Below are 24,309 nucleotides of genomic sequence, written 5' to 3'. Positions count from 1 at the left end.
GAGCTGGTAATGTAGCTCTGTTGGAAAGCATCCCTGGGTTCAGTCCCCGGTACCAAAAAAAAAAAGTTTCATTGATATATTAACATACAATATATTTCTGGTCTTTCATGATTAAGTACAGCATTCCCTCCTTACCTTTTTTTTTTCCTCTTCTGTGGTCCTGGGGATGGAATTCAGGACCTTGGACCTGCTGGGCAAGTGCTCTACCACTGAAATATACCCCAACCCTATTACTTTTCTCCTATGCTTTTTATTAGGTCAAGAAAGTATTCTAATGTTCCTAGTTCGCTGAAAGTTTTTCTCCCAAATGGGTCACACAATTTTCCGGTGTCTTTTGAGATGATCTTTGGAATTTTTTTACTCTGTTTATATGGTGAATTAGATTAGTTGATTTTCTAATGTTAAATTACTGGTGCATTCCTGAGATAAACACCACTTTGTCATAGTGTTTTTATTCTTCTTCTATATTGCTGGATTCATTTGCTAAAATGTGAAGGATTCAAAGCAGCTTCTATTCTAGTACTTATGTAGGTCTACGGAAAAGCAAGAAGAGGATTTGACCCACTGCCCTATATATTAAAAGATATTTTGAGAATAATTTCAGCCCTGGCCTCAGAAACTTTCCACTTGTACCTGTGCAGTATCCAAAGACACCAGGAACTCTGCACGTATCTAAGACTCTTTATCTGTGTACATGTTTGCCTGTTTGGTACTCTGCCCTACAAATGTAGCCTTCTCGGCTTTTCTGAACTTGTGTCTCTTTCTCCTCAGTTTTGATAAACTATTCCACATGCCTTCACAACCACCTAAATACTCTCCAGCGTTGTTAGCTTGACTCATTTTTCTTTATGAATCATAATATTAAACTGCCTGTTAAGTGCTAGAAAAACTGTGTTTTTAAAATTTTAGTTCTTTACTGTGGGAGGGCAATTTGTGTAGCATTAAGTGTAAAGAGGACAAAAAGGGGTAGTATGGAAGAAATACAAAAGAAAGGGAACAATAGGCATCTTTAAGTAAATAAGACAGACAGTTGTGGGGTTGGAAGAGGACTTTAAAATGCCTCTCAGATTACCATGTTAGGTAGTACTCTGTTAATGAAAATGGAAGTTGAAATATGAAAAGCAGATTTAACAGTTCATGATGGATCCATATCTTGGACATGTTAAATCTTAAAGTGCCTGTGGAAAAATCCCTATAAAAGACCAAAATTTAGTTGAATGAATATGTGTGGCTATGAAGCTCTGGAAAATGTTTTGGTCTTTAGATACTGTTTTGGTGAATTTGAGTATATAAGATCTTAATGTAGCTTTTTTGTTCCTGGGCTTCAAGGTCAATATTTAAAATGAGAAGGAAAGTTGCCAGACTACACAAAAGAGAGAAATAATTAGCCGGTATGGTGGCACACGCCTGTAATCCCAGCAGTTCGGGAGGCTGAGGTATGAGGATCACAGTTCAAAGCCAGCCTCAGCAACTGAGAGGTGTTAAGCAACTCAACAAGACCCTGTATCTAAATAAAATAACAAAATAGGGCTGCAGATGTGGCTCAGTGGTTGAATGCTCCTGAGTTCAATTCCTGATCCCCCTGTCTACCCCCCCACCCCCTGCAAAAAAAAGAGAAAAAAGTTATTAAGGAAAAAGCATGGTTGTTAGTATTAAATGACTTGATGATGATTTTGTTACATTACTTTTTTTATATATAATTTTTTTTAGTTGTCAGTAGACCTTTGTTTATATGCAGTGCTGAGAATCAAACCCAGTGTCTCTACCAATGACCTACAACTCCAGGCCACGTTACTTTTTATTAAGGTGAAATTATATGTGTAAAAGATGAACTATTTTAATGTGTATAGCTCAATGGCATGTAATACACTCACAATGTTGTTTGACCACCACCTCTTTTGGTCCCAGAACATTTTTATCACCCCAAAGAAAAGTTTAAACCCACAAAGAGTTACTTCTTCTTACCCCCTTTCTTCAGTTTACCAATTTGCTTTATGTTTCAGTGGATTTACATATTCTGGATATAGCATATAAATGGAATCATATAACATGACTTTTTGTCTCTTTTTTTCATTTAACATAATGTTTTTGAGATTAATCTGTATTATAGTATGTATCACTGTATGGGTATATATTATATCTATTCATTCATCATCTGGTAGACATTAGGTTATTTATACCTTTTGGCTGTTGTGAATAGTTCTGCTGTAAAGCTTCATATACATCTATTAAGTGCCCATTTTCAGTTCTTTGGATTCCTGGTAATTCTCTGTTTAAATTTCCGAGGACAAACTATTTTCCACTTATATGTACCATTTTACATTCCCCTAGCAAATGAATGAGGACTTGAATATCTCCACATCGTAGTGTGGTGGAAAAGAGAGAATTCAAGCCATCCTATCTCTTTTCATAGTGATTGCATTTAATCTCTAGATTATTTTTTAGTATTGTCATTTTAGTCCATGAATGCTTGATATCTCCACTTATTTATGTCTTCTTTAATTTTTTAATCCTATTTTATAGTTTCCAGCGTACAAGTCTTGCTTTTGATAAATTTACTCTTGGATATTTTAAGGGATGATATTGTAAATGGCATTAGTTTTAGAAGTGTATATGCTGGTATGTGCAATTGTTTGTGTGTTGATCCTGTATACTGCAATCTTGTTAAATTATTTTATTAACTCTATTAAGCGCTTTTGTGTGTGCATATTCTTTGGAATTTCTTGTGTTTGTATTTATATATACATACATATATTTGTATTTTTTGTTGTTGTTGTTCTCTGGATTGGGGAATAGCTTTACTATTTTCATATCTGAAAACCTTCTATTTCTTTGACTTGTTTCAGTTGCTCTAGCTGAATTTCCAGTGCAGTGATGAATACCAGTTGTGAAAACAAGCATCTTTTATTTCTTTTCTTAGGAGAAAGCTTTCATTCTTTCACCATTGAGAATATTAGTTGTGGGGTTTTCATAATTGCTCCTTATAATGTTGAGGAAGTTCCGTCCTGTGTTTGTTTTGGGGGCTGCCATAGCAAAGCCCTCAAACTGGGAAGCTTAAAACAACAGAAAATTACTCTGACTGTTCTGAAAGATAGCAATCTGTATCTTTCCAATCTCTGCCTTTGGTATTTTCCCTATGTGTGTCTGTGTTGTTATGTGGACACCAACACACTGGGTTAAGGACCTACCCTATGCCACAGTGTGATCTTATCTTTATATAATTATATCAGTAAGAACCCTATTTTCAAAATAAAGTTACCCTGTTGAGATATTGGAGACTAAGACTTGAACATATTTTGGGGGGCGGGGGTACTCTTAAACCTATAATATTCTTTTATTCCTAGATTGTTGAGTGATTTTTTTTTGTTTGACTTGTTTTTATGATGAAAGAGTGTTAAATGATTTTGTGTGTGTGTGTGTGTGGCAATTGAGATAATTACGTGATTTTTTTTCTTGCTCTAACACAAAAGAATTGTAAATTAGGCCTTAAAGCATTTCTTAAGATTCTTTTAGTAAGCTTATATCTAGCAACAAATTCCTTAAGGTTTTATGGTATATTAATTTTGCCTTTTGTGGTTTCTGACTTTGAAACTTTTTTTTATCTGTTACCAAGAACTCGTTTCTTGAAATAGCTGGTCATAATAACTGGTCAAAAAGGTAAAGCTTGCTGGGCATGGTGGCACACACCTGTAATCCCAGTGACTCTAGAGGCTGAGGCAGGAGGATCACAAGTTCAAAGGCAGCGTTAGCAACCTAGCAAGGGCCTAAGCAACTTAGTTGGGACCCTATCTCACAATAAAAAAGGGCTGGGGGTGTGGCTCAGTGGTTAAGCACCCCTGGATGCAATGCCAGGTATCAAAAAAAAAACTAAAACTTTTTGTGTTTTACCCATAGCCACTAGAATTTAATCTTCATGTGTATAGAGAGCCCAACCTCCTAAGACAGTGTCTGGCACATAATTAGTTCTGAATAAATGCTTTTTTAAATGAATAATGAAATTTTAATAATAGGGTATCCTTGTGACATTACACACTGATAATTTTTCTCTTTATTTTCCAAACTAAAATTATCATTATTGTTTTTTTTCGCTGCAAATAAAAAGAATGCATGATCATTGGAAAAGTTAAGAGAATGCTATCATTTGTTGCTTAAGTGTTGCCGTTGACTCCCCCACCCCCAAAGATCCCTGTATTGGAAGCTTGATCCTTTGTATTTCAGTATTGAGAGGTGGTGTGGACCTTTCAGAGATCAGGCCTATATATACCCTCAAAAGAGATTAAGAAGTTTTCTAGAGAGGGTTATTATAAATGCGTGAGCCTGGCTTGACCCAGCTCTCTCTGACTTCCTGTCTGGTAATGTGAGGACTGTTCCCAAATATGTTTCTGCCTTCAAGTGATATATCAGGAACTGAGGCAGGCACCATGTCATTGAACCTCCTAAACTTTGATCCATATAAACCTCTTTGTAAAGTTAAGATTCTTTAAATGTCTCACTATAGTAATGAAAGACTGGCTAATACATTTGTGCTACAGAGACTTATTCATGATTTTATGTCAACTGAGTAATTTGCATTAGATTAACCATTAAGTTATAGTGTTATAAAAGCAGGGGTTTTGAATGGTTTTATGTATTGTGATAACACTGGGTGATAAAAGTTATACAGAGCTCAAGATGCTCAGTGGTTGTAAGAGAAAAAGGCTTAGGCAGAATCTATTTCATGCTTTGCTTAAAGTTAGATGGATTCATTTGAAATTACCATTTTTGTAGTTGACAGATGATGTACATCTAGACCACTTTTTTTTAAAAAAAAAGTTTTATATGTATTTTTAGTTGTTGATGGGCTTTTTTTTTGTTGTTCATTTATTTTATGAGATGCTAAGAATCAAACAGGCTCCGACAGGCTGGGCAAGTGCTTTACACACTGAGCCACAATCCCCACCATTTTTTTTTTTTAATGTTGAAATTCATACAGGATAAGGAATGTAGTGAAAGGCTGAAGAAGCACTAGTCTTTACCCATTTACTCCTCCACGTGGAATACTTATTTTGAAAATGTAATAATCAAAGTTTTACTGAAAGCTTGTTATTTACACATTAAACCTTTAGTGAGCTAAAATAGAATGTTTGTTTACTTTTATACCTGGGCAGAATACTGTATTTCACTGCATAATCATCATTACCACATAACCATTGCATTGTTTTTCAGTCCAAAAATTGATGTATACCTCACATACAGACATACAACACAAAACAGAAGTGTGCGCACATAACATACAACACATAAGACAATAGTAAAGGCCTTGTAGCTTTACCTAGGTGAAATCTCCATTGCAATGCTTAAAAACTCCACAGTCAAAAAATAAAACTGATCGGAAAAACATTAAGCTAGGTCTGTAGAACTTTATGATGTGGGAAAAGGCAATAATAAAATAAATATTGAAAAAAGCATCCTGGTTAATCACTGTCGCAGATGTAAGAATAGCCAAACTGGAGCTCTGGATATCAGCTGTTATGGATTTGAGTCAAATCACCTTTTTTTAAAATTTTTGTTTTGGTCCATAGAATTCGCTTTGGTTAGTTTCTCTGGAATCCAAATTGGCTGTTGTTCTCCCTGTGGAAACACAAACAGAACCCCAACTCCAGACAATCACTGGGTCAGAACCTTAGTTAATCTCTCTGGAATCCAAATCGGCTGCTGTTCTCCCTGTGGAAATACACAAACAGATCCCCGATTCCAGACAATCACTGGGTCAGGACCTTTCCATTGTCCTGTTAGAATATCCTTCCAAAGTACCTTAGGCTTATGTACATTTTTTGGACACATATGCCTTTCCTCAGCACTAAGCCCTGATGAATCCAGATTTAAAAAGTTTAGAGTAAAAAGGGTTATTTTAAGTTTATCTTTGGGGGATATATACCCCTTTCCAATTCCTTCTTTTTGCTTTAATAAGTACATTTTAATAGTTTGATGAACTCTTTCAACTATGCCTTGTCCCTGAGGATTGTATGGGATTCCTGTTATATGAGTAATGCCAAATGATGAGCAAATTGTTTAAAAGAGGTAGAAGTATAACCAAGGGCATTATCTGTTTTTAACTGTTTTGGAACGCCCACAGTGGCAAAATTTTGTAAGCAATGAGCTATAACATCTTTAGTTTTTTCTCCGGCATGAAGGGAGCCCATCAAAAATCCGGAAGAAGTATCAACTGTAACATGCAAATATTTTAATCTTCCAAATTCTGGCAAGTGTGTGATGTCCATCTGCCAAATATGGTTAGGTATCAGTCCTCTAGGATTGACTCCAAGATTAACTTGTGGTAAAAAGGTCACACAATTTTGACATTGTTTTATTATTTGTCTAGTTTGTTCCTTAGTTATTTTAAAACGCTTTTGTAAAGTATTAGCATTGACATGGAACCTTTTATGAAAATGTGTAGCTTCTTCTAGTGTAGAGAAAATATGTATGTCATGTGTACTTTTGTCTGCTAAATCATTGCCCAAACTAAGGGCTCCAGGCAATCCTGTATGTGCTCTGATATGTCCTATAAAGAATGAATCTTTTCTGTCCCAGATTAGACTTTGTATAGCAGAAAACAGTAGAGGAAGGGGAAATCCTACCAGCATCTTCAAGGGATACTATAGCATTAACTATATACTGACTATCAGAAAATAAATTAAATACAGAATCTTTAAACATCACAAAAGCTTGTAAAACTGCATTAAGCTCTACCTTTTGAGCTGATTGTTTGGGTACTAAAAATGTAAAAGTTTGATCAGGGGTAACTACTGCTGCTGTACCATTATTTGACCCATCAGTGAATATATTTGGAGCATTCAGATAGGGGTTTTTCTTGTCATTTTTGGAAAAACTACAGGATGCTTAGACCAAAAAGACAACAAAGGATTAGATGGTAAGTGATTATCAAATGAAACATTAGATTTGCACATGATTATTGCCCAAGTATGCCAAGGCCAATGTCTCGGCTTGGCACCAGAATCACGAGGCACTCACAGCTTTGTAGGTTCAAACAGCAATTCTTTATTCCAGCTCTCACACCGCCTCCACACAGGTCCAGGGACAATCGCGTTCTGCTGTCTCCCGCACCAACCACCTACTCCACGAGGCTCTCTCCAAATCCCCTTTTAATCTCACGAGAACTCAATGGGAACAAGCAGCAGGAACACCCTAATCCCAGCAATAATCTTCAACTTCCAACTTCCCTAAAACCCATTATCTTAAACTGGCAACGCCTTAAACTCAAGGAGCCGGTTACTTCCTCAAACCTGATCAGCTCTAAACCCGGATCTGCCTTGGTCCTTGAGCAAGGTCACCTCATTAAAGCATGCATGCAATGTTCCATCAAATGTCCTCTAAGCAGCATGGGGTACGCTTGGCAAGGAAATTTCGATGCGTCATTCCTACTTGGTAATGGCCCTCAGCACAAGTATTTAACTCATTAGCTAACTCATCAATTTGATCCATAGTATATGGAGTAATAATTTTATTGGGAGAAATTCCAAACACTCCCTTTGCTGCTTTTATTCCTTTGAGTATTAATTGTCCTACAGCCTCAGGATACCTAGTAAGAATAGTGTTAGGAGAATAAGATAAATGTATCCACAATAATGGACCTTCTTGCCAAAATACTCCTGTAGGAATATTTTTTGTTGGTATTACAATAAATAATAAAGGCAAACTTATATCAATTCTATCCAAATGCATATTTTCCATATATGTTTCAGTAATTTTTAATGCCTTTCTTGCTTCAGGAGTTAATATGCGGGGTGAATTTGGATCTGATGGACCTTTTAGGATATCAAATAAAGGTCCCAACTCTCCTGTTGGTATGCCTAGATAAGGCCTTATCCAATTTATGTCTCCTAATAACTTTTGGAAGTCGTTAAGTGATTTGAGTTGATATACTCGTACTTGAATTTTGGGTGGATGGACCATGGTTGAGGATAATAGAACTCCTAAATAATTAATTGGAAAATTTAATTGTACTTTATCTATTGCTATCTCTAGATTATAATTTTTTAATAAGTTTGTAAGTGTGGCATAACATTCTAGCAATGTGTTTTTAGCTTTGTGTGCTAATAATACATCATCCATATAGTGAAATATTTGTAGTTCAGGATTTTGATTTCTAAGTGGCTGGATTGCTTTATTAACATAAATTTGACACCTAGCTGGGCTGTTAGCCATCCCTTGAGGGAGTACTTTCCATTCATATCTCTGATCAGGACCTTCATGATTCAGTGCAGGGATAGTAAATGCAAAATGTGGACTATCCTCAGGATGAATTGGAATTGAAAAAAAACAATCTTTAATATCTATAGCTAAAACGTACCAGGTTTTTGGCAAAGCAGACAATTGAGGAATCCCTGATTGAGAAGGTCCCATAATAACCATCTCATTATTAGTGGCTCTTAAATCTTGCAATAATCTCCATTTACCAATTTCTTTTTAATGACAAAAATGAGAGTATTATAAGGAGATACGGAAACTTGTGTATGTTCTCCCCTAATTGTTGTTTGACCAGGTCATGGGCTGCTTGTATCTTTTCTTTAGTCAGGGGCCACTGAGGAACCCATACTGGTCTATCTGATTTCCAAGTAATTTTTATTGCCTCAGTGACCCCTTCTGAAAACCCAGTCCATGTCTATTTATTCCTTGATCTATTTGAATCGGTGCTGCTATACCTTGTTCTCCTAATCTTTTTTCTTCCCTGAAACCTTGTCTAGCCCTAATAGTGGGCGCATTTGGATTGATGTTATTTGTTAATGTCAAACCTAATTGATCTAGGACATCTCGTCCCCATAAATTCCCTTAGGGGCAAGCAATTTCACTTACCCCGAAGCTTCAGACGTTCCCCGTAGGGGCTGCCAAATGCCGCAGTCTGGCTGGGCACAAATCACGAGCCACTGAAGCAGGAACAAACTTTATTTTTGAACTGCAAGAAAAAACCTCACACACGCTCCTGGGGAATTCTCCGGAAAAGCCACGTGGCTCCTCCAGGACCCCCCAGCCGGAAATATCTCTTTGGGAAATCCCTCCTCCTGCACTTCCCCAACCAATGGGAACTCTCGAGGAATCCCCGGAAATCCCCATGAGAACTTCAAAATAGCGCGAGAACTCAAAAGTAGCGGCAGAGGCAGATATTAATGCCTCGCCTGCCAATCAATACTGTTGGCAATATGCCCAGGGGCCATACAGACTGGCTGTGGCTCTCAGCATACCTGGGCAGAATACTGTATTTCACTGCATAATCATCATTACCACATAACCATTGCATTGTTTTTCAGTCCAAAAATTGATGTATACCTCTCCTCCTGTAATTGTCACATGGTAGAATTCTGTTCTTTACATTGTATAAAAGGTAAACACAGCAGCAATGTTTGCAACAGTGGCATATCTGTTTGTATTTGTCTTCTCTGGAGCTGTGAACCTAGAATTCTCAGCGCACATGCAATTGTCAGTACATTTCTGAAAGCCAACTTTCATGTTTGTGTAGAGCGCTTCAGTACTAATAATAAATACATCTTATAGAATGGTACCGAGGATGGCACATCATGTGATGAACCAATGATAGCTACACAGAATCTTCAGATACAGAAGATTAAATTTTCTAAGTCCATACTTCACAACACTGTAGTAAATTTCCTCAAGGGTAATAAATATTTCAGCCTTAATGCACAAGTCAGTAACAACTAATGAGTTGTTTTTCCAGAAGAAAAATATTCTTTTAACTACCACAAGGAAATGATTTGTGTCAGTTTGGATTTTTCAATTTTAACATGAGTATTACATGCATCCTGATCTTTTACTAAAGCCAGTTCACTAATTGATTTTAAAATAATGCTAGCACAATTTGTTTAATCAAACTTCACATAATGGTTGCATCCCACTTTAACATTTGTCATAAAATCTGCAACAGTTTTTTGGTGAAATACAGTATATGTGTAGTTACAACCATTTTACCAAGGAATGAAAGAGAAGCCCAGAGAAATTATATAACTTATCTGAAATCACCCAGTTGGATTCTAGCCCATACACATCTTACAGGTGATCTTTGATAACCAGAAGTTTTTAAGAAAAGCAGCTACTACTGTTTTATTTTAACACAATAGAAATACAGATGAGTCCATAAGGAGTAGAACTAAAAATCACCTGTGATTTTATAAGTGATTTTTTTTCCTTATAAATTTACCCAGTATAGAATACATGTTTAAACATGCATAGCTTTTTTTTTTTTAAGGGAAAACTAGGCTTACTGTTTTTGTAATATTTTTAATACATAAGTAGTTTTCTTCTATGCAAGTAGGTATCAATTTTTGGAATTACTTTTAATAGCTGTATGTCATATTATAACATACTGAAAATTATAACTTATTCAGTAACTTCCTAATTCTGGGCATAAGTCTCCAAACATTCAATATTCTTGGCAGTTACCCTTTTATATATGTCTTTATTTATTTGTATTCGTATTTTCTGAGAAAAATGTCTAAACTTAAAATTTTTAGAGCTACCTCCAATAATAATAGTCTTGCAGAGAGAGGGAAACATTTAGCACATAAAACAAATGAGAGGCATTTCAAAAGTTTATATTATGTATTAAATAGGACAGACTGACCTCAGCTTGTTTACCCTGTGACCTTAAGGAAGCCACTTCACTTTTTAAAACTGGCCTCCTTATCTTTAATAAGTCTACTAGTGCATTATTTCAAAGATTGAATGAAATGATGCACATAATATTTATTTGAAATAATAAATATTTGAAATTTTAATCATGTAATGAAATTAACAATGAAGTATCAGAAAACGATTATTATGTCTCAGTGATTAAAGTTTAGTGACTAGAAAGTAGTGACATGTTATAGTTCAGTAAGCTAAGATTATAATAATTTGCATGTCTTCCCACACCCCCACCCCACCCCCCAAAAAAACCCACATTGTTTTGGTAAATTGAAAAGAGGAAATATTATCTTTAGTCTTTATTATTCCTGAAGTGGCTTTGTGCCTGAAATGTCCAGTGCCAGTGCTAAAAGTTCTAGTTCTGTTGATGTCACTTCATCTCTGTCAGCTTTTTAACATGTGAAAATCTCACTTCACTCAGTCTGATGTAAAGTTCCATTAGATCACTGAAAACAGCATGAGTATATTAACTTCAGCCATTGTTTTAACACTCAAAATGACTATGTATTGAACTATATGTGCAGGGACAATGTACTTTATGTCTTGTATCACACATGCATATTCTAATAACAGCATTTAAGAAACATTAAATCCTCCAGGGCGTGGTGGTTCACACCTTTAATCCAAGCAGTTCAGTAGCCTGAGGCAGGATTGTAAGTTCAAAGCCAGCCTCAGCCACTTGGAAGCACTAAGCAATTCAAACCCTGTCAAAATAAGGCTGGGGATGTGGCTCAGTGGTTGAGTGCCCCTGAGTTCAACCCCTATTACCCCCCCCCAAAAAGAAAAAAAACATTAAATCCTATTTCAAATAAAAACATGTAGTATGCCTCTACATACTCAAATTTCTTTTTTTTTTTAATTATTTGTTTTAGTTGTTGATGGACCTTTATTTTTCATTTATATGCTGTGCTGAGAATCGAACCCAGTGCCTCAACAACATTCAAGGCAAGTGCTCTACCATTGAGCCACAACCCCAGCCCATAATTAACATTTATTTGTTTTAATTTGTTTTAATTAGTTATACATGACAGTAGAATACATTTATGCAATTTGATATGTCATATATATCTGAGATATAATTTTGAGATATAATTTATCATTTTTCTGATTGTACATGTTGCAGAATCATATTGGTCATGTAGTCACATATATACATATAGTAATAATGTCTGTTTCATTCTATTATCTTTCCTATCCCCATATCCCCTCCCCTCCCATCACTTCCCTCTACCTAATCTAAGGTAATACTACTCTTCCCCCTCCCTAGACCCCCCCATTGTAAATTAGCATTTGCATATTAGAGAAAATATTCACCCTTTGGTTTTGTGGGATTGACTTATTTCACTTGTCATTTAGGTACATCTTCTAAATAGTTTCAATAATTTATAGTCATTTCATTTAGTGTTTGTCATTTATACATATCTGGTTTATTTTTCTTTGTTGCTGGGGCCATCACATTTTACGAGAATACCTCCCAGATCTTTTCTTTTATCTCAGGTTTTGCTATATTTCAAACTTCCTACTTAATGGTTTAGTTAAATGTGATGTTTCAGAACCTAAGATTAAAGTACAATTTGTCTTCCCCCAAACCAGTTCCTTTCTTAGTTCTCCTTTTTTCTCAAAATGCCAATTTCATTTTCTAGTTGTCTGGACTTTGGTATCTCATCAGTCTGACTTTTTCACTCATTGTGCCCATTCTTAGCAGTTTTTGTCTTACATGGTTTTTTACAGGATCGTTACCACATTGAGGACTATTACATTGTATTCTTTTCAATCAAGTTGCCTTCCTACAACTTGTAGTCTCCTACTTAAAACTGTTGGGTGTATAGAAAGACAATACCTAACTTATAGCCAAGAACTTGAGTTTTTATTTATTTAAATTATTGTGGTTGCACATCAACAAAACCCAAGTCCAAAAAATGCATTTAACTGGAACAAAGGGTGTTATAAGCCTAAAACAAAAGCAACAATCTGGTGAATTAGAACCTGGCAGTATGTTACTCTATTTCTCTGTGTCATTTTTTCTGTCTCTAGACTCAGCTGTTCACAAGGTCTGAGTTCTAACCACATACTGAACCTAACCAGGCATACTTGATCAGTTTTAGATTTCCAGAGGGAGAATTCAGTGAGTACCATGACATAATTACCATGTTGACTGGCTAGTTCTTCATTTTATATTCTCAAATAATAAAACAATTATTTAATTTTGCTAATTGATTAATGCAGAATATCTGTTACTTTGTTTAAATGCACTTTGAATTTGGCACGTTTCTTTGTTTTGGGGTTTTTTTTTTTTATTTGTTTGTGGACACAATATCTTTATTTTATTTTTACATGGTGCTGAGAATCGAACCCAGTGCCTCACGCATGCTAGGCGAGCCCGCTACCACTTGAGCCACATCCCCAGCCCTCTTGAAATGCAATTTTTACTTAAGGTTACTATTTACCCATATACCTCACTCTTTGATCTTTAAATTTTTAAGCAATAAGAATGTAGTGTTAATTCAGTAGAGTCTCCCTTCAATTTATAATTCTTGTCTTTGTCCCCCTGGTGGACTTGAAAATTTTTGAGGGAAGAGTCGCATAACATAAAATTAAAGTGCACTCAAATTGTGAAGTATATAATTAAGTGGCATTTAGTACATTTATAATGTTTAATAATCACCTCTATTTAGATCCAAAAGGAAATTACCCCAAAAAGAAATTATGAACCCACAATTCGGTCAAAACTCTCACAGTCCTAATAATTACCAGTCTCCTTTCTGACTTGGCAGATATGCCTATTTTGGGTATTCATATTACCAGAATCACAAAAGAGAACCCTTTATGATGGGCGCTTTTATTTAGCTTAACACTTTTGAGATTCGTTTTTATTATATCAGGTATCATTATGTCATTGCTTTCTCTAGCTAAGTAATATTTTATAACTATGCCACATTTAGTTTATCCATATATATCCACAGGTGGATATTGGAGTTATTTCTACTCTTTGGCTATTGTGAATAGTGCTGCATGAATATTTTTGTATAGGTTTATTTGAGTACCTGTTTTGAATTCTTTAGGGCATATATCTAGGAGTGGAATTGCTGGGTTATATGGTAATTCTATGTTTAGTTTTTTTAGGAACTACCAAACTATTTTCCACAACAGCTGTACTATTTTACATTTCTGTCAGCAGTGTAATAAGAGGGTTCTAGTTTCTTTGTGTCCTTACCAACCAACATTTGCTATTTTCCTTTTTTTAATTATAACTATCCTTAATGTGAAGTGATACTTCTTTGTGTTTTTGATTTGCATTTTTATGATAACTGGTGATGTTGAAGACCTTTAAGTCTTTTGCCCTTTATAAATTGAGTTGTCTTTTTTCCTGTGGAGTTGTAAGAGTTCTTATAGATTCTGGGTACTAGGCCTCTAATTAGATAAATGATTTGCAAACATTTTTTTTCAATCTATAGGCTCTTTCTTTCTTTCTTCTTTCCTTCCTTTCTTTTTCTTTTTTTCTTTTTCTTTTTTTTTTTTTTCTTTTTTTTGCCATTTTGATAGTACCAGGGATTGAACTTCTTGTAAGTGTTCTATCTCTAGGTAATACCCAGTCTTTTTTATCTTGTTTCAAGATGGAGTTTTAGTTCCTCATGTAGATCTCAAACTTGATATTCTGCCTCGGCCTTCTGAGTAACTGGGATTACAGGCATGTACCATGGTTTGTCTTTAATAATGTCCTTTGATAAAAGTTTTAAATGTTGTGTTGGGGTTGTGACTTAGTGGTAAAGTACATGTGAGACACTGGGTTCAATCCTCAACACCACATAAAAATAAATAAATAAATAAATAGATAAATAAAGGTATTATGTCCATTTACAACTAAAAAATATGTATTTTTTAAATTTTATTGATCATACTGTAGTATCATGTGTAAGAATGTTTGCCAAATTCAAAATCACTGTGTGCCCTTTATCTGTTTTTATGGTATTAAGCACTTACATTCAGATGATTTTTTTTATAGTGAGATAAGGATCTAAATTTATTTTTTTGTATGTAGATATCCAGCTGTCTGAGTACCATCTGTTGAAAAGATTACCTGTTCCTAATTAAGTGATCTTGACACTGTTATATTAAAAATAATTGGCCATAGATGTGTGGACTCACAGTTGTATTCCCCTGATCTATATGTGTTAGGTTTTTGCTGGTCCTGGTTGAGCATCTCTTATCCAAAATCCTTAAGACCCAGGGGTGTTTTGGATTTTGAATTTTTTATATTTTGGCATATTTGCATATATAGGATGAGATATTTTGGGAATGGACCCCTATGTCTAACATTCATTTGTTTATATACAACTTATACACAGAATTTGAAGGCAATTTTATATATAATGTTTTTAGTGACCCTATATTTTAACTATAGCCCATCATGTGAGGCCAGATGTAGAATTTTCCACTTGTAGCATTGTCAGTGCCCCCAAAACTCCATGTGTTAGCATATTGATTGGGGATGTTCAACCTGTAGTAAGTTTTGAAATCATAAGAATGTGGAGTTCACCAAATTGGGTCCCCCACCCACCCAAAGTTCCTTTGGCCAAAAGATTCCCTGCAGTTCAATGAATATGAGGATCTGCTCTTGTTTTTCTGCAAAAAAAACAATTGGATTTTGTTAGAGATTGCATTGAATCTATGGATTGGTTTGGGTAATATTACCACTTCTCATCCACAAAATGCAGGGTATCTTTTATTTATTTAGGTCTTCTTTAATTATCTTAATACTGTTTTGTAGTTTTCAGTATACAAGTTTTATACCTTCTTGGTCAAATTTATCCCTCAGTATTTGTTATTTTGGGTGCTGTTGTAACTGAGGTTATTGTCCTGATAATGTATAAGAATACAACTGATTTTTGTATTTCTTATATCCTGCAACTTTGCTGAATTCTTGAATTAACCGTACTATATTTTTGTGGATTCTTTAGAATTTCCTTACGCAAGTCATATCATGTGCAAATAGGAATCGTTTTTACTTTATTCCTTTATAAGATAAATGTCCTTCATTTATTTTCCTGCCCAGTTCTTTGGGTGAGAACTCCAGTGTAATGTTTCATGGAAACAGCAAAACGGACATATTTGTCCTATTCTTGATCTACTGTTTTTTATTCTATCACCATATTTTACTACAGTTGACATGAATATGATGCTAGCTGTGGATCTTTCATAAACAGCTTTTATCATGTTGAAAAAGATCCCTTCATTCCTAATCTAAATATTTTTTATCATAGAAGGATATTACATTGTATCACATTTTTTTGTCTACTAATTGAGATGATCATGTAGTCTTTTCCCTTTATTCCATTAATGTGGTCTATTACATTAATTGATTTCCCAAAGTTGAACTTGCTTTCCTTGGATAAATCCTACTTGATCATGATGTATAATCTTCATAATATGTTGCTTAATATGTTTTACTAGTATTTTGTTGAACAGTTTTATATTTATACTTGTAGAGAATAATACCCTATAGTTTTCTTCTCCAGTGGTTTTTTTAATCTGGCTTTTGTATTAGGGTAATATTGGCTTGTTTAACATGAGTTAGAAAGCATTTCTTTTTTTTTTAATAATTTGAGATCAATTTTTATTAGTAGCTCTTTTAAGGGTTCAGTATAATTTATCAGTGAAGCCATGTGGTTCTGAGCTTTGCTTTGTTCTAATTTTTATCAGTGGATGATTCTTATTATTTCTATTTGTGGGTTAGTTGTGCTTTTCTATTTCTTCTTGAGCCAGTTTTGGTGATTTGTATGTTTCCAAGAATTTGCCCATTTTGTTCAGTTTATCTAATTTATTGACATACAGTGGTTCATAGTACTCTTTTTAACCTTTTCACTTCTGTATTTTCAGTAGTAATATCCCTATTTTCATTTCTGATTTTAGTAATAGGAGTCCCCCCGCACATGCGGACATACACACACACACACACCATCTTTTTCCTCTAAGAATCAATTTTTGGAGTTGTTGATTCTGTTGTTTTTTCTGCTTTGTATTTTGTTTATCTCCATTCTGATTTATACTCCTTCATTTTGCTAGCTTAGTGTTTATCTTGCTCTCTTTTTTTAGTTCCTTAGAATTAATTGTAAAGTCAAGTTTTTGCTAGTCTGTATTGTGGTGCTGGAGATTGAACACAGGGCAGTGTACATGCCAAGCACAAATTCTACTGAGCTACATCTCCAGCCTGAGATGTTTTTAATGTCAATGTTCACAGCTACAGAGCTTCTCTCTGAACACTGCTATTGCCTCAGTCCATAGGTTTTCCTTTTTATTCATCTCAAGGGTATTTTATTTTTTCCTCTTGGCTTCTTTCATTTGAATAGTATTTATTGTGTGACTATTTTAAAAATGCTTGATAAGGGCCTTTGTTGAATAGCTGCTTTCCTTTTGAAATATATTTACATGGTACTGCAGCTTTCGTTTAGTAGTATAGTCTTCTAAAAATTAAGGGTGGCTTGAAAAGTGTTTTCTAATTTCATTTGTAATCTCTTTGATCTGTAGGCTCTTTTAGACAGTGTTAATTTCCACGTTTGTGGATTTTTTTGTTACTGATTTATAATTTCATTTCTTTGTGATCAAAGTACATACTCTGTATTATTTCAGTCCTTTTAAGTTTATTTAGACTTGATTTGTGACTTAACGTGTCCTTTGTCCTAAGAATGTTTCCTGTATACTTGAAGAGAATGCATATTGTACGGTTGCTGGTTGCATTTTTCTGTTTGTTCTAGTCTGATTTTTGTGTTATACAAGTGTTCCATTTCTTTGGTGATCTTTGACACCAGGTTTTTTTTTTTTAATTCATTACTGCAGTGTACTATTAAGTTGAACTTCAGTTAATTTTTGCTTCACATAATACAGAACACTCACTAGCTATGCATGTTTATAATTAATATCTTCTTGGATTCCTTCTGTTAAGGTATAATGTCATTCTGTGTCAGTTTTTGTCTCAAAGTCTAGTTTTTGTGATACTAGGATAGCCATCCCAGTTGTCATTTTGTTATTATTTGCATGGAATATATTTCCCATTCATTCACTGTGTCATATTTTGGTATCTTGTACAGGCTGGCTGGCTTCAAACACTGGCCTAAGCAGTCCTCCTGCCTCAGCCTCTCAGGTACGCAGGACTACAGGCACATGCCATTACTCCAAGCCTTTCGAACTTTTATATCCAACATATTGATGTCTTTGATTCTATACCAAATATCTTGTAGACTGAAAATATGAATCATTTTTCTATTTTGTCCATTGTACCAATCTCATCTTAGTAAAGACAGTTTAGTTTCTTAATCATAACCTTGGGGATTAGAATTAATATTTTAACTTTAAAATGATTGTTATAATTAAACTCACTTGAGTTATAAAAGTGTACAGAACTCCTGTTCCTTTGTAGCTCTCTTTGGCCCCTTAATGTTATTTTCACTAGTTATATCTTTATACGTTGTGTACTTGTTAACACACATTTGTAATTGTCATTTTTTACATTTGTCATTCAAATCATATCACAACGAAGAGAGAGTTATAAATCAAAAATAAAATAATATTACTGGCTTGTGTGTTTATCTTTCTTTACCTCATTTTTTATTTATTTATTTATTTATTTATTATTATTTTTTTTTTTTTTATAAGATTGAAATTACTGCTACTCCATTTCAGTTTAGGGCATTCCTTTCCACTAGTGATGAACTCTCAATTTTTTTTCTCTGAAAATGTATTAATTTCTCTATCATTTTTGAAGTTTTTCCAAGTAGTAGAATTTTTGATAGGTATTTTTTGTTTTAGCATCTTAAATATATCCTTCCATTGCCTTCTGACCTCTATTGTTTCCAGAAATAGACTCGTAATGTTACTCAAGAATGCTTGTATGACAGCCTTTTCTCTCCCGTATCTTCATTCTTTTCTCTTTTTGCTTCTTAGATGAATTATCTCACAATTAACCAATCTTTAATTCTTTCTAATGCCTGCTCAAATATGCTGTTGAGTCTCTGTAGTGACTTTTTCATTTCATTTATTGTACTTTTTAGCTCCAGAATTTCTTTTTGGGGACTTTTAAAATTTTTTTTAATAATTTGTAAATTTATTGATATTCTCTATTCATTGAATCATTATTCTCTGGGTTTCCTTTAGTCCTTTGTGAATTTTTTAAAACAATTAATTTAAATTCTTTGTCCAGTAAGTGTAATGGTTGGGCTTCCAAATGGACATTTTATTAATTTCTTCTTTTTCCTTGCAATGGACAATACTTTGCATGCCTCCTAATTTTTGGTAAAAATAAGTTGTTTTGAACCTTATAACATGGCAACTCTGGAAATCAGATTTTCCCCTTCACTGTTTTATTTTTATTTATTTATTTATTTATTTGCTGTTGGTTGGTTGGTTGCTTGTTCAGCAGCTTCTCAAAATTCCTGTTGTAAAGTCTGAATTCTTTGTTATTTGTTGCCACTGAAGCCTGTGTTCCATTAGTTTAATGTTTTGATAGTTTCTTTAAATGCCTGGAGCCAAAAAAATGAAAATACTTTCTAAGACTTGTGGTTGAAACAAAGGCAAGTCCTTTTACTCTTGAGGCTACCAGACACGTTAAAATTCACAACCAAAGTTCTTTCTGAAAAAGATCCTTCTTGTTCCCTCTGGCACTTAACAGCCTATGCTCTACTCATAGTTGTTACTATTCTGGGGTATGGAAGATGATAAATGGGTAATTTTAAAACTTCATTCTTCACCAAGACTTCCTCTGATTGTTGGGTTATTTTAACTAAATTCTAGAGTTCTGCAAAAGGTAATTATGAATCTTTCGGCCACTCACAAATCATTTTTGTGAAAGGACTGGGCTTAGGAATTTCCTTTACCACTTCTGATGGTGCTACCCCCCAAGAACGTATTAGTCTATTAGTATATGAATTATTGACACATCTTGTTTCTACTCCATCTGTTATATTTCAACCTGAAATAGGCAGTGAAACTCTAGTTTTATATCTGTAAGCAACTCAAATAGAACTATTTTAAATCTTCAGTTATCTCTAATACTGTAGAGTACATATGAGCTTAGTTAATGACCTTTCCAAGTGAATTTTTACAGTGATGTTTGGTTAAAGGTAATATAAATTTTCAAATTTTTTATGTTTAATTTTGGTATATTGGGATAGATTATTGATCCCCTTATTGATTAGCTGTCCAGGATAGAAACTTTGGGTGATTTAAGTCTAAGTAAAACTTGAGTAGTTCATATCTAAATAATTTGGTATTTTTTTTGTTTTTTCAAACCACTTAGTTTTATAAGTGTGTAGAAAGCAAGATTTTAACATGGAGATTAAATACCTTATACTATTTATTTAACAAATACTGCTAATTATTTATCACAATGTAAGAAATTCTTCAAGTTGACATGATTGGTATTTGAGGCCATTTAATTCTGTGTCATTTGAGCTTGTCTTATGCCTTCTGGGATGTTTAGCAACATCCCTGGCCTCTACCTACTAGATGATAGTATCTCCCTCCTCCAGTTTTGACAACCAAAAATATCTCTAGGCATCACCAAGTATTTCCTGAGGTATGATATGTCACCCAGCTGAAAACCACTGCTCTGTGAATGAACCAGAGGACTCTGAAAAGGATACTGCTGTTCCTTTTAATACTTTACTGCTGAGTAGAAGAATGTTCTATTATAATACAATCCAGAAAGTTCTAAGTAGTAAAGGGTTATAAATAAAGTGCTATCAGAATGTACGAAAGAAAAAATAGCTTCTAGTTGGCATTAGGAAACATGTCAATGAGGTGGATGTGTTAACTGGGTTCTGAAGACTTGGAATAGTAAGAATTAACTTCATAAAAGAATTTATTCACAAAGGCAAGACATTTTTATCTAGAGAATAAAGTTATAGGTTGTTTGGGGGTAGTACTTAGGTTATGTAAATGAAAGAATAGAAGGAAAACAATGTGTTGGAACTAGACCTTAAAAGAGCTAGGCATTAAGTCAATAGGCATTGGGGAAATTATATGTTCTTAAAAGAAAATATTTCCTGTATGGTATTAAAATGCCTGAAACAGAAAGATATAAAAATATTAGCCATTTTTTTTTCTTGTTCTTTTTCTTTTAATTATTAGAGATATAATCAGTAGGAGATAACATGAGACACTTTTGTAAGAAATTGGCTTAAGTGATTATGCAATGCTGGTTAGGTAAGTCTAAAATCAGAAGATGAGTGGTCAGGAAATGCAGGCTGGAAACCCTTAAGCAAGAACTAATACTCTTATCCATAGCTGAAGTTCTTCCTCAAGGAAACCTTAGTTCTGTTTTTAATGCTTTTTAATTGATTAAGTCAGTCTTACCCATATTATTGGTGATGATCTCAACTGATTTTTAATGTTGATCACAATAAAAGACCTTCATATCCAAATCTAATTAATGTTTGATCGACTAACTGCATATTTTGCCTAGAAAAGATGGCACACAGTACTGGCCATTATTCTATCTATAATTAGCTAAGTATGTTAAAAATAAACATATTTTTATTTTATTTTTTTTTTGAAGGGATGGTGCCGGGGATTGAACCTAGGACCTTGTGCATGCAAGGCAAGCACTTTACCAACTGAGCCATATCACCAGTGCAATTTTTATTTCTTTTATAAATGAATCAATGAACTGCCCAGTTTGAAACTAATAAAATTGTTTAAATTTCTAGCAGTTCTCACATAAGAACTAAATATAAAGCTGAGTAACATTTTTTTGTAACTTACTTTCTCTAATTTTGTGCTCATAGAAAAGTTGTAATGCTAACATAAGAAGTTCCCATATATTTTTATTTTGTTCCATTGCTTCTCTTCTGTATACACATGTTGACAGTTAAGTTTAAGGCTTCAGGCCTTTTATTCCAATGTGTAAATATTTTTTCCTGGATAGCCTTGAGCAAAACCATAGTAATGTATATGTATTTGCATACTTTAGATCTGTATCTCTTATCTATATTAAAAGCTGAGTTTATGCTGATATCTCCAATTTTGATACAACACCACAAAGTACATTTTAATTCTCACTTTCCTTTTTATATTTGTACTTTTGGCCATTGACAAATGCTAGATTATTTGTTGTTCCACCCATTCCTGAAGTCTTTTCATTTTTCTTAGTCTTATTTCTTCCTGTTACTTATAGTGGTAATCTGTACTGATTAATCTTCGAGTTCATTTATTCTTTTCATTGTCATTTCTCTCCTGCTATTTATTAAGCCCATTCAGTGAGTTTTTTTTTCTGTTAATATCTTTGTTCTAAACTTGCCATTTAGTTCTTCTTTGTATTTTCATGTTTCCAGTGTGTTCATAATTCCTCATTCAAGTATTTTTATAATGCTTACCCTAAAATCCATGTCAGATAATAATAGAATAATAGAGATTTTTCTTGGGTTTGGGTATGATAAGTAATTTTTGTATTATTATTATTATTATATTCTGGCCATTTTGGATATTGTGGGACTTTGGATCTTATTTAAATCTTGTGTTTTAGCAGAACTAGCAGGAGAGGAGGCCTCCCTGCCAGGTGTTGTTGAAAATTTCCAAGTCCCCACTTTGCATCCATTGATTAGTACCACATTTGGGAAGATAGGGTATCTATGACCTCTGGGTATTAGTAGAAGTTTAGGCTCTCCTCATCCTCTACTGACACTGAGGGAAGATAAAGAACTCCTTGTTATGAATGATCAAGGGTGAAAGTCTGTAGTCTTCCCAGTAGGCCTCCTCACTGATAGATAAGGGTAAAGAGAATCATTTCATGCTGTTTGGCTTGAGTATGGAACCATTAATGTCAAAAATATATTTGTCTTGCTATCCTGTACCTTTCCAGATCTAAAAAGAGAACAAGCTTTTCTTGTTGGTGGCTTTTTGTTATATTATTGTTGTTTAGTTTGGGATAGGATGTTTGTTGTTGGTACTCATTGGTGTTTCTGGGCTATTGGCCTCTCTGTTGCCCTGTCCAAGGCTTATAAGAGGCATAAAGAAAATGCATCCAGGTACAGTGGCACACATATGTAATCTCAGCAGCTTGGGAGGCTTAGGCAGAAGGATCATGAGTTCCAAACCAGCCTCAGAAAAAGTGAGGTGCTAAGCAACTCAGTGAGACCCTGTCTCTAAATAAAATATAAAAAAGGGCTGGGGATGTGGCTCAGTGATTGAGTGCCCCTTTGGCCACCCTGCCAAAAGAAAAGAAAATGTAGAAACTTCCTGTAAGTTCTGATCATAAATCACTCCACCTTTGCTCCACTATAAGAGGGTTATTTTTTGGTTTTTTGTTTTTGGTACTGAGGATTGAACCCAGAGGAACTTTATCACTGAACTTTATCTCCAGTCTTTTTTTTTTTTTAATTTGAGACCGGGTCTCTAAGTTGCTTAGGGCCTTTCTAAGTTTCTGAGGCTGGCTTTGAATTTGCGATCCTTCTGCCTCAGCCACCGGAGTTGTTGGGATTATGTGTGTGCCTCTGCATCCAGCAAGAATCCTTTTTTTTTTTTTTTTAACATACTGTTTTCAGGGTTTTAAGCTGCAATTACTGGGAAGAATAGAGAAAAGTTTTTTGTCTACTGATTTTGTTCAGAAATGGACGTATTGAATGATTTCAAATAGAAATCAATTCATTAAAAACTTAAAATGCGGTGGGGATGTGGCTCAAGTGATAGCACACTCACCTGGCATGCGTGCGGCCCGGGTTTGATCAATCCTCAGCACTACATACTGACAAAGATGTTGTGTCTGCTGAAAAACTAAAAAATAAATATTAAAAAATTCTCTCTCTCTCTCTCTCTCTCTCAAAAAAAAAAAAAAACTTAAAATGCTCAATATTTTTTTTAAGTTGTTTTTTTGTGCTCCCTTCGGCAGCACATATGCTTTTTTTTTTAATTAGTTGTCAATGGACCTTTATTTGTTTACTTGTGTTGCTGAGAATCAAATGCAATGCCTCACACATGCTGTGCAACTGCTGAGCCCCAGCCCAAAATATTTTATTCTTTTTTTTTAATAAATGAATTAATTTTTTTAAAATTTTTTTTATTGTTGGTTGTTCAAAACATTACATAGTACTTGATATATCATATTTCACATTTTGATTCAAGTGGGTTATGAACTCCCATTTTTACCCCGTATACAGCTTGCAGAATCACATCAGTTACACTTCCATTGATTTACATATTGACATACTCATGTCTGTTGTATTCTGCTGCCTTTCCTATCCTCTACTATCCCCCCTCCCCTCCCTTCCCCTCCCCTCTTGTCTCTCTACCCCCTCTACTGTAAAAATATTTTATCATCATGTTTTGGTAAGTCACTAAGTACATAAGATTAAATATATTCTTATGTGTTTCTGAAAACATGTATATTTCTTTATTCTTTTAGGGTTATGTACTGAAGGACTGTACCGTGTTAGTGGTAACAAAACTGATCAAGACAACATTCAAAAGCAGTTTGATCAAGGTAGGAAGATAATTGTGTACAATAAAATTATTGTTTATTGTTTTCCTTATTGGCATTTCATGGTGGGAAGATTTTTTATTTGAAAACTTCTTAAGGAAATGAATATTTAGAGGAGGGAGTTTCAAAGTGGGATTAGAAGTATTAAA

General features: G+C 34.3%; 1 protein-coding gene across 7 annotated transcripts in view; it reads left to right on the top strand.

Annotated features, from left to right (window-relative positions):
• Window positions 1-24,309, top strand: part of Arhgap5 (Rho GTPase activating protein 5) — a 76,996-nt gene that overhangs the window by 40,140 nt on the left and 12,547 nt on the right. For all 7 annotated transcript variants that reach the window (XM_078050239.1, XM_078050238.1, XM_078050240.1 and 4 more), the window contains one exon: window positions 24,086-24,163. In XM_078050239.1, the coding sequence (XP_077906365.1) occupies window positions 24,086-24,163 (78 nt within the window). The remainder of the gene's footprint in view (window positions 1-24,085; window positions 24,164-24,309) is intronic.

Source organism: Ictidomys tridecemlineatus, chromosome 5, assembly GCF_052094955.1.
Source record: "Ictidomys tridecemlineatus isolate mIctTri1 chromosome 5, mIctTri1.hap1, whole genome shotgun sequence".
In the NCBI taxonomy this organism is placed as follows: Eukaryota; Metazoa; Chordata; class Mammalia; order Rodentia; family Sciuridae; genus Ictidomys; species Ictidomys tridecemlineatus.
This window is presented reverse-complemented; position numbering and strand designations above follow the sequence as displayed.